Source organism: Nicotiana tomentosiformis, chromosome 2, assembly GCF_000390325.3.
Source record: "Nicotiana tomentosiformis chromosome 2, ASM39032v3, whole genome shotgun sequence".
Taxonomy (NCBI): Eukaryota; Viridiplantae; Streptophyta; class Magnoliopsida; order Solanales; family Solanaceae; genus Nicotiana; species Nicotiana tomentosiformis.
In genome coordinates, this window is record NC_090813.1 from 73,662,168 (window position 1) to 73,673,354 (window position 11,187).

The 11,187-nt window shown below is 32.4% G+C and overlaps 1 protein-coding gene and 1 long non-coding RNA gene across 3 annotated transcripts in view; one reads left to right on the forward strand and one right to left on the reverse strand.

Moving 5' to 3' along the window:
• Positions 1 to 318, reverse strand: part of LOC104111723 (uncharacterized) — a 39,644-nt gene extending 39,326 nt beyond the window's left edge. Inside the window, exon 1 of one of the 2 annotated variants that reach the window (XR_011413977.1) lies at positions 50 to 306. This is a non-coding gene — a long non-coding RNA (uncharacterized lncRNA). Of the gene's footprint in view, positions 1 to 49 lie in introns of both variants that reach the window. The other variant, XR_689781.4, reaches the window with a different exon arrangement.
• Positions 319 to 9,824: 9,506 nt separating this feature from the next.
• LOC138905077 (uncharacterized) lies at positions 9,825 to 10,388 on the forward strand. Its single transcript, XM_070193578.1, has one exon. The coding sequence runs from the start codon at positions 9,825 to 9,827 to the stop codon at positions 10,386 to 10,388; it is 564 nt and encodes a 187-aa protein (XP_070049679.1).
• The last annotated feature ends 799 nt before the right edge of the window (positions 10,389 to 11,187 follow it).

The following is an 11,187-nucleotide window of genomic DNA, read 5'->3' on the forward strand; positions in this document are numbered from 1 at the left end:
ACCACAAAATACCTAGGTAATAAAAAGAGAGACGTAGACAGAAACTAACCGAAAAGAGGAGTGGGAGAGAAATTGGAGCAGAATTGGTCTTCAAGAGTCGAAGAATAGGCTTTAAATTTCCGCCGTTAGCCGAAAATTGTCATCTGCCGCTTGCCTTCGTCAGCCGCACAGGTGGAGTTGAAGAGAAATCGAAGAATCAAACAACACTGGTAGAATGGAAGAGAAATCGCAGAGAAATAAAATATCGATAGAGAAAGCGAGAGAGAGAGAGGGGAAATTGGAGAAATATGGTTGAAATTGGGAATATAGGATTCTGGCTTGAAATATTATATTTACCTTTCTGACTATCGCGGTCACAAACTCGCTAAAATATTCTTTTACTATTTTAATTTTTATTTTGCGACTAAAGCAGTCGCTTAATTGGTCAACTATTATTATTGACTTTTTATCTTCCGACCGAATTGGTCGCAAAGTGAAGCGGGGGATTTGCCGTGCTGTTTTCCCACAGAATACTAGTCGATTTTTTTTAAAAAAAAGTAATAAAAATGCAATCTTTTTCTCACTACTGCAATCGCAAAAGAAGGCGCATTAGTGACTTCTTCAATATCAGTCGAAAATTTTGATCGCAAATTAATATTTTTCTAGTAGTGATAACTACATTAAGATTTTTTTTATTGTAATCAAACACTGCTTCTCAAAAAACATTCCTTATATATGTGTAAACAATCAAAAAGTAGTATGTATATATGCTTGACGACTAGGGGTGTAAATGGTTCCGTGCGGTCTGTTATTTTATAAAATTAGTATTATACCAATTTTTCAGTTATTCTATTATATATAATCAAAATTAGACTTTTTGAAATCGTCTCAATCATGTTGGTTTCTCTTTGGTATCAGTACGGTTCGATATTTTTTTAAATATCATGTAAAATTCACCAGTAGAAGTAGAATGCAATAACATATATTATTTTATAAGACGTAATAAAACTCTCTAGATATTTTTACTGTTTAAAGGGTGATGAATTAAGGGTAAGTTCTACAGAGTGGTGGTCAGATCAACGATGTTGTATGGGGCTGAGTGTTGGCTAGTCAAGATAGCTCATGTCCAGAAGATGATACTAGCAGAGATGAAGATGTTGAGATGGATGTGCGGGCACACCAGGTTAGATATGATCAGAAATAAGGTTATTCGCGATAAGGTGGGTGTGGCTCCTATTGCGGACAAGATGCGGAAAGCGCGGCTTAGATGGTTTGGTCATGTGAGGAGGAGGAGCACAGATGCTCCGGTGAGGAGGTATGAGAGGTTGACATTGGAGGGCCTACGCAGAGGTAGAGGTAGGCCAAAGAAGAGGTGGGGAGAGGTGATTAGGCAAGACATGGTGTAGCTTCAGCTGACCGAGAATATGATCCTTGATAAGAAGGTATGGAGGTCGAGGATTAGGGTAGTAGAGTAGGTAGTCTAGAGTGTTCATAACAGTAGTATTGGCACGCAGTCTCGCTTTCTGTTGGTAGTAGGTTTTTATGATTAACCATTATTTTTTTCATTATTGATCACCTTACTATCTTGTTATTTTTATTCTGCTTTTATATGTCTTTTTGGTATTGTCCCTTCTTGTCTATATTTTTATTAATGTGGTGCTTATACTTTTCTGAGCCGAGGGTCTATTGAAAACAACATCTTTATCCTCACAAAGTAGGGGTATGGTCTGCGTACACACTACCCTCCCCAGACCCCAGATTATGGGATAATAACTGGGTATGTTGTTGTTGTTGTTGTAAAGGGTGATGAATTAAATGAAAGATGGCTAGAGTATAGATCCATCAACTATTCTACAACGGCGTAAAAGAAACCAAGTAAAGGCAAAAAAAATATAAATCACACGAGTGGAAAGATATTAACCAAGCTAGGACTCAAGAATAAAGTTTATAGAAGATTAACTATTCAAAAAGATAAATCTAAATTATATGAAAGGAAACATATTCAATACATTGTAGTTTGCTATTCATAATCGCTAGAATATTTTGTGCCTTGCTAAGATACTTGAAATAACTTAGTATAAGTAGAAGTAGCATAATAGGTTTTAGGAATTAGTATTTTGAGTTTAATTACTTGTTGGCTTGTAACAGTTTTCATAATTCCAAGGCCCAAAGAAAAATTTAACACATTATTATTTTTAAACTTACTATATAAATATATTTTCCACATATAAAATTTATTCGGTATGGTTCGATATTTTTTCGGTTTATTTTTATAAAATAAAAAATCTACCCTAATTATCGGTGCAGTTATAGATTTATATACGATGAAGACTCTGTTAAGCCAGAGCGGTTTTGGAAAGGCGAAGTAGATGAAAAGGGATAAGACCTGAAAATGAACATGAAATAGAAGATAAATATTGGAGAAAATTAAAAGCCCGTTTGGAATTTTTTTTTACTTTTTTCGAAATCAGTGTTTGGACATAAAATTTTCAATTTTCACTCAAAGATGAATTTTGGAATTTTTCGAAAATTTAAAAAATTACAAAAAGTTATTTTTCAAAATTTTTACTCAGATCACTCACAAAAATTCAAAAACAGCCCAAAATTATATTTATGTCCAAACACAACTCTAATTTTCAAATATCATTTTCACTTGAAAAAATAATTTTACCTTTTTTTGAAATTTTACAATTCTTATGTCCAAACGCCCACTAAATTAGAGGAGAAAGAAAAGAGCTCCAGAATGTTTCTGATGAGGCACAACAGAATTGAGCTTCAAGTATAGAGCTTTCATTTCGGGTGTGTTTGGTACGAAAGACATTTTTCATGAAAATGTTTTCATGAAAAATAAATGGTTTTATCATTTTTTTTTTTATTTGGTTGGTGAGTGAAATTTTTATTTCGAAAAATAGTTTCTAGTGTTTGGTTAGAGAGTATAAAATATTTTTAAAAAAATAATTTTTTATACTACTCTCCTCAGCCCACTTTTCCCAAAATCTCCATGTTTCCTATACTCCTACCCCACCCCTCCCCCCACCCCTCCCAACTCTATTTTCTTCTACAATTTAATTATTCTTTTCAAAATTCACACAAACCCAAAGGAACTAATGTACTACTTTACTTTTTCACACAAAAACAACATTGAAAAATATTTTATTTTGTTGAAAAAAGTATTTTTTCTACAACATGAAAATAAATTACTTGACAAGAGTGGGTTGCTCTAGTAATAAGCACCCTCCACTTCCAACCAAGAGGTTGTGAGTTCGAGTCACCCCAAGAGCAAGGTGGGGAGTTCTTGGAGGGAGGGAGCCGAGGGTCTATCGGAAACAGTCTCTCTACCTCAGAATAGTGGTAAGGTCTGCGTACACACTACCCTCCCCAGACTCCACTAGTGAGATTATACTGAGTTGTTGTTGTTGAAAATAAATTACTCATTTTGTTGAATGAAAGAAAATACTTTCTCTACATCATGAAGAGAAAATACTCGGTTTGTTGAAATGAACGAAAATACTTTTTCTATATCTTGAAAAGAAAGTACTTATTTTGTTGGAAAAAAATATTTTTTCTACATCATGAAAAGAAAGTACTCATTTTGTTGAAATAAAAGAAAATATTTTTCTACATCTTGAAAGAAAATACTTATTTTATTGAAAAAAAATACTTTTTCTATTTGAGGAAAAGAAAACACTTAGTTTGTTGAAATAAAAAAAATTACTTTTTCTACATCATGAAAAGAAAGTAATCGTTTTGTTTAAATGAAAGTAAATATTGTTTCTACGTCATGAAAAGAAAGTACTCATTTTGTAGAAATGAAAGAAAAAAAGTATTCGTTTTGTTGAAATTAAAGAGATGGTTGGGTGTGGTGGGGGTAGAGGGTTCGGGATGGGTAGGGGTAGAGGGTTGGGGGTGGGTAGGGGTTATGGTTTGGGGTGGGTGGGTGGGGGTTGGTAGAGATGGGGGATAGGGTGGAGAAGGTTAAAAAAGAGTTTTGAAAAATATTTTCCTTCTTTTTATAAGAAAAATATTTTCCTCTAATTGAAGGAAAATGAGTTCATGTGAAAAATATTTTTCAAAATATTTAAGCGAAAATTAAAAAACATTGAGAAGATGTTAATTCACGGACAATAATACATTGATTTTTGGAGCTATGTAACGGTCTAACAGAGAGGAAGCTCTAGTTGTGTAATAACAACACAACAACATACTCAATGTAATTTACAAGTAAAATTTAAAAAGAGTAGTGAATACGTAATCTTAGCTCTACCTTATGCATGCCGTAAGGTGAAAAGCGAAAAGCAATAACAGCAGGTAGGGGTTTACAAAGGAAACCGACAAACCGCACCAAACCGATAATCTCAGTCAAACCGAGGAAAAAAATCCGACTATGGTTTGGTGTTAGAAAAAAAAACTCAACCATTATTGGTTTGGTTTGGTTTTAACTTAAAAAAAGTCAAAACCGAAACCAAACTAACCCGGCATTACATGTATACAAGTTTTAAAAATATTTTATACATAAAAATAATTATTGTAATGTAATTTATAAATATAATTTAAATTCTTTAATAGTTCTCTCTTTTAATGTATTATTTCAAGATTGGATTTAGAACATTTAAATGGTCAAATATGTTTTGTAGCCCATAAAAGTTAGTAACTCAAATAAAGCCCAAACTAAAATCAAATCAAATCAATACTAATGCTAACAAAAAAAATTCAATTCAATACTAGAAATGACAATAGTATTGGATATTTATTTATTTTAGTTTTGCATTGATTTAGATAGAAAAATGCATAACTCGCTTTTAATATTATTTAGTCATATAATTAATACTTAGTATTTGTTAGTCGTACTTATTTTAACATGACTTAGTACTTTTAGATTATGTTTATTTTTATTATGGCTTATTAATTAGCAATATTTATCTTATGCGATTTGTTGAGTATTTTAGTATAATCATGACTCATCTCACATTATTTTATATTATTTTATTGGGTAACATCTTATATAGTTTTATCATACTAGGACCTAAGAAATATTAGAGCACAAATTATAAAATTTATGCTATGAAGATTTTGTCGAGAAAAAAATCTGAAAAACTCGAGAAAAATCGTGATTGAAAAACCCAACTTTTGTTGGTTTTGTTTGGTTTATAAATTTAAAATCCGAGACAATTAGTTTGATTTGATAATTGAAAAATCTGAACCAACCCGGCATATGCACACCCCTAACAACAAGATTACAACATGATTTTGTGAAGGTGAAAAAGATGATAGAATGGTAGGTAGGGCTGTCCTATTGTGTTTGTTGTCCCACATGGGACTATGTTTTTACTATTCCTGATTTTCTGCATATATAAATGGGAAGCCAAGAATCCAATAGAGTACTGTACAACAATTAATATTAGTAAAACATTTTATATATCAATCAAATATTTTCTTAAACTATCTCTTAACCTGTCGTCTATCTAGCTAAGATCGTAACTGGTCCTAGCTACAACTATTGGAAGATTGTATCCGTGCAAGAAGTAAAATGACAAAACAAAAACAAACCAAGAACACAAGTTGAGTGACGACGTATTTACCGGAAGAAAACTTAGCATCAAATCGCCTAGTATATATGCACGTTCCAATTTCACGAAATATCTCCATTAAGAAGATGCATAATAAAAGCAAATCTGAATCAATTTGATTATGAAGAAGACGTCATCTAAATCATGTCTTCGTTGGCGTTCACTCTATTGTCTTGTACTACGACAAACATTATTTCTTCTATTTACATGTTTGATCTTACATATTTCAATATTTGTTAAAACTTGATATTATAATTCTTATACAGAAAACAAATCCCCATCATACCCGAGGCCTCAAACCAAATACAGGGAAAAATAAGAACAGAAAAATAAAAAGAGGAGTTGGGTACTTCTTTTTTTATTATTATTGGGCGGGTGGGGACTCGAGGAGGATGGATTCCAAATTTTAACCGGTTTCGTGACTGGCCAAGAAAGAAGATAGATGTATTTTGACAGTCTAGAGTACATGGTAATGTCTTTATGAATATTGATGTTATTCTTGTAACAATCTATAGTGTAGTTAATTTGAAATTGAGATGTAATCGATTGATTGATTAATCAACAATTCCACTGATAATGTAAAAAGTATATATAATAACTTAAACGAAATCTTTTTTCAAATAGCAACTTGACCTTCTTTCTAATGAACCCAGTATTACATTCTTTACTTGGGTTGTTTGGTTGGGAAATAAGCTATCCAAAAATTAATTATTTCGGGATTGTTATCTTACCCTCCCATAAGGATAAAAATAATACTATAATATCGGATAACTAATCTCAAAATTAATTATACCGAAATTTTATCTCCAACCAAACGTGAAATAAACTCATCTCAAATTTAATCTTCGCATTAATTATTCCTTATCCGGGGATTAACTGTCTTATCTCTCGGTTATGCAGCTGGAGGAAAGAAACAGTAGCTACGTCATGCTTATTCCTCACACGAAAAAAAAAAAGAATAAAACAAGTGCTAAAAATTAAATATCGTAGCAGCCAAGAGGGATTCACAGTGTGGGAAAACAAAGTAAAATAATGATCACTTCATATATCTTGTTATAAGAAATATCAAATTATGGTGGATGTCTACTCTTCCTCCATGATCTTCATTTCAAATGTTTAATGACATATTCGATAACATATTTTTTATGTTTAATGATATATTCAATGACATATTTTCTTCACTTTTTATGCCTATATAAAGGCCTTGTAATAGATAGAAAAATATACACAATTAAAGAAGAAATAAGAATCTCTCATCTCTTTCTCTCTATATCTCTTAACTTATTTTTCCTTGTAAATGTTACTTTGAGTTATATTTTATAACACGTTATCAGCACGAGACTCTACCGTCTCAAGAAGCTCTTTGAGAATACTAAGGTATAACTTTTCTCCTCTTTTAATTATGACTGATATTATGAAAAGAAAGTTCGTTGCCCTTGAAATTTCGAGCAAGAACTATATGATATGGGTGTTGGATGCTGAAATCCATTTAGATGCAATGGGTCTTGGAGACGCCATTAAAGACAAAATCTACCCAAGACTGTGCTAAGACCTTGATTTTCTTACGCCATCACCTTGATGATGGGTTGAAGATAGAATATCTCACAGTTAAAGATCCACTTGTTTTGTGGAATGACTTAAAGGAAATATATGACAACTTATAGTTGGTCACTCTTCCACAAGTACGATATGATTAGGCTCATCTGAGGCTCCAAGATTTTAAGTCTGTTTCTGAATATAATTCTGCGATATTCATAATTACTTCTAAATTGAAATTCTGTGGAGATACTATCACTGACTATGATATGCTTGAAAAAATATTCACAACGTTTCATGCCTCCAATATGGTCTTGCAACAGCAGTACCGAGAGAAAGATTTCAAGAAGTACTCTGAGTTGATTTCTCTTCTCCTTGTGGCTGAACGAAACAACGACTTGCTCATGAGAAATCACGAAAATCGACCCACTGAGTCTACACCATTGCCTGAAGTGAATGAGGTATATTCCCATTATTCTAAACGTGGAAAAGGTCATGGCCCTGTTCGTGGTCGTGGCCAAGGAAAAAAAATTTCTGGTATTAATTACCCCCCAAAGAAAAATAACCACCAAAAGTGAAAAAGGCCAAAGGCAAATGGTTCAGAAACTGAATGTTATCGTTCTGGTGAAAAAAGGCATTGAGAAAATATTTATCACATACCAAAATATTTGGTTGAGTTTTATCAAGCATCTCTAAAGAATAAAGGACCTGAAGCTAATTTTGTTTATAATAATGAATTTGATATCACCCATTTGGATGTGGCAGAATTATTTGAGCACCCTGATAGAAAAATAAACCACTCGATCGGTAATGGATCTGTGATTAAAGATGACTGAGTAATTTGATTTTTATGTTTTCCTATGTAGTATCTAATGAATAAACATCTTGTAATTTTTATTGCACTTAATAATACTTCTTATGTAGTTCTTAAAAATATATGTATTTCCGAAATTTCATAAATTTCACAAACAAGGAGTAATATCTAAGTAATTAGTGTCCTAGTCTCAGTGATCTTTTAACGCTTTTGATTTTCCTTTGCGTTACTTTAATTCTCTTTAAGAAAAGGTTTACAAGCACCCTAGAATAAATTTTGTTACTTCACCCTCAATTTTTTTCATGTACATGGATGAAATATTATGAATAAAGAAAAGAGAAGCAGCTTAGTATGTTCTTTTTTTATACGGATAAATTATTTTTCATACAATGGATAGGAAAATACAAATAACTTATACATGTAAATAAATTTATTGTAGTTAGTCATATGTGTAATGTACTTATAATTGTATTATTTTTGTTATCTAATTATTTGTATAATAATTAGAATTTGCCAGAAAATGCATTAAAAGGTCACTATTGAATTATTGGTTTAACTTTATTTTTTTTCCGTTTTCTCTAAAAATACTATTATTTATTCACTTCTTTTGTACGTCAAACCATGGGAAGCAAATATGGATATCTTTCAAAATAAACTTGGATCAAAGTTCAATTGTAAAAATATTTGCTTAATTGATTCATGTACAATACATACAATATTCAAAGAAAAGAAATATTTCTCTCATTTAAGTATGTGTAAGGCAGATGTTACTACAATTTCTGCTAGTAGTAATCTAACTGAAAGCTCTGAAAGAGCTAATATAACTCTGCCTAAGGGAACAATACTTATCATAGAGAATGCAATGTTCTCCTCCAAGTCCAAGAGGAGTTTGTTAAGTTTTAAAGATATCCGTCGAAATGGATTTCATATTGAGACAATAGATGAGAATAATCTCGAATATCTCATCGTTACCAAGAATGTCTCTGGCCAGAAAAGGGTTATTGAGAAGTTCCCATCTTTATCTTGTAGCCTGTATTGGACAAGAATTAGTGCAATTGAGGCACATTCTATTGTAAACCAAAAGGTTTCTAATTTTAATACTTTTGTACTTTGGCATGATCGATTGGGACATCCTGGATCAATTATGATAAGACGAATTATAGAAAACTCAAATGGGCATTCATTAAAGAATTTAAAGATTCTTTTAAATAATGAATTTTCTTGCACTTCTTGTTATCAAGGCAAGTTGATTATTAGACCATCACCAACAAAGGTTGGGATTGAGTTCCCTGCATTTTTGGAACGTATACAAGGAGATATTTGTGGACCTATTCACCCACCTAGTGGGTCGTTTAGATATTTTATGGTCTTAATAGATGTATCTTCTAGATGGTCTCATGTATTCCTATTGTCATCTTGCAACCTGACATTTGTAAAATTAATGGCACAAATAATCCGATTACGGGCACAATTTTTCGATAATTCAATTAAGTCTATTAGACTTGATAATGCCACTGAGTTTTCATCCCCAGCATTTAATGATTATTGTTTATCAATTGGGATAAAAGTAGAACACTCTGTAGCTCATGTTCACACTCAAAATGGCCTTACAGAATCTTTGATTAAACGTCTGTAATTGATAACAAGACCATTACTCATGAAAACTAAGGTACCCATTTCATTTTGGGGTCATGCCATTTTGCATACAACAATGCTAATTCGTCTCATACCGACAAATTATCATAAATATTCCCCGTTGCAATTAGTTTTGGGGTCATGAACCTAATATATCACATCTAAGAATTTTTGGATGCGTTGTATATGTGCCTGTAGCACCGCCATATCGCACCAAGATGGGTCTCCAAAAAAGGTTAGGAATATATGTTGGGTTTGAATCGCCCTCCATTATTCGCTACCTCGAAACATTAATGGGAGATTTATTCACTGCTCGATTTGCAGATTGTCGATTCCATGAGGCATTTTTTCCAAAATTAGGGGGAAAAATTGGTGAAATCAAACGGGACATTTTGTGGAAAATTCCATCGTCTCATCTTGATCCACGTGCCTCTATTTGTGAAAAAGAGGTGCAAAAGATTATCCATTTACAGAAAATAGCAAATCAAATGCCAGATGCATTTACGGATCTGAAAAGAATAACGAAATTATATATCCTTGCAGAGAATGTTCCAATCCGTATTGATATCTCTGTTGGACAATCTTCTAGTGTCATAACTAATGAGTCAAAAGCACACCTAAAGCATAGCAGACCATTGGGTTCTAAGGATCAAAATCCTAGAAAAAGAAAAATAAATGATCAAGATGACACTATGAAAAAGTCTCATAAAAAAACCCATGATTTAACCAATCCTGAGATTCATGAGGATATCGATGAGCTTGAGACCCAAGAAAATAAGGAACTATCAATAAATCCAAATGATATTGAGACAAATTTGAATCAATTGAATATAGTGGTGGATTATGTCTTTGCATAAAATGTTGCATCTAGCATTATGCAAGATAATGAGGATCTTGAACCTCAATCTGTTGGAGAATGTTGACAAAGACGTGATTGGACAAAATGACGAGAAGCAATCCAATATGAGTTGGATTCTCTTGCGAAACGTGAAGTTTTTGGGTCTGTAGTCCAAACACCTAATGGTGTTAAACCTGTTGGCTATAAATGGGTCTTTGTATGTAAAAGAAATGAGAAAAATGAGGTACAAAGATCTAAGGCACGCCTTATTGCACAAGGATTTTCACAAAGGCCTGGTGTCGATTATGAAGAGACGTATTCTCCTGTTATGGATGCTATAACATTTCGTTATCTCATTATTCTTGATGTCCATGAAAAGCTTGACATGCATTTAATGGATGTGGTTACAGCCTACCTTTACGGCTCACTTGATAATGAGATATACATAAAAATTTTCGAGGGATTTAAAATGCCTGACACACATAATTCAAAGTCCAGGAAAATTTTTTCAATCAAATTGCAAAGATCTTTGTATGGTCTAAAGCAATCAGGAAGAATGTGGTATAACCGCCTTAGTGAATATTTATTAAAAGAAAGTTATATAAATGATGTCATTTGTCCATGTATTTTTATAAAGAAAGCAACATCGGAGTTTGTTGTACTTGCAATATATGTTGATGACATAAACCTTATTGGAACTCCTACAAAACTCCAAAAGGAAATTGATTATTTAAAGAAGAAATTCGAGATGAATGATCTCCGAAAGACAAAATTATGTCTTGGTTTGCAAATTGAACATTTGGCAAACGAGATTTTTG

Coding starts and splice junctions, on each gene's coding strand:
- LOC138905077 (XM_070193578.1), top strand. CDS start 9,825: ATGGGAGATTTATTCACTGCTCGATTTGCAGATTGTCGATTCCATGAG.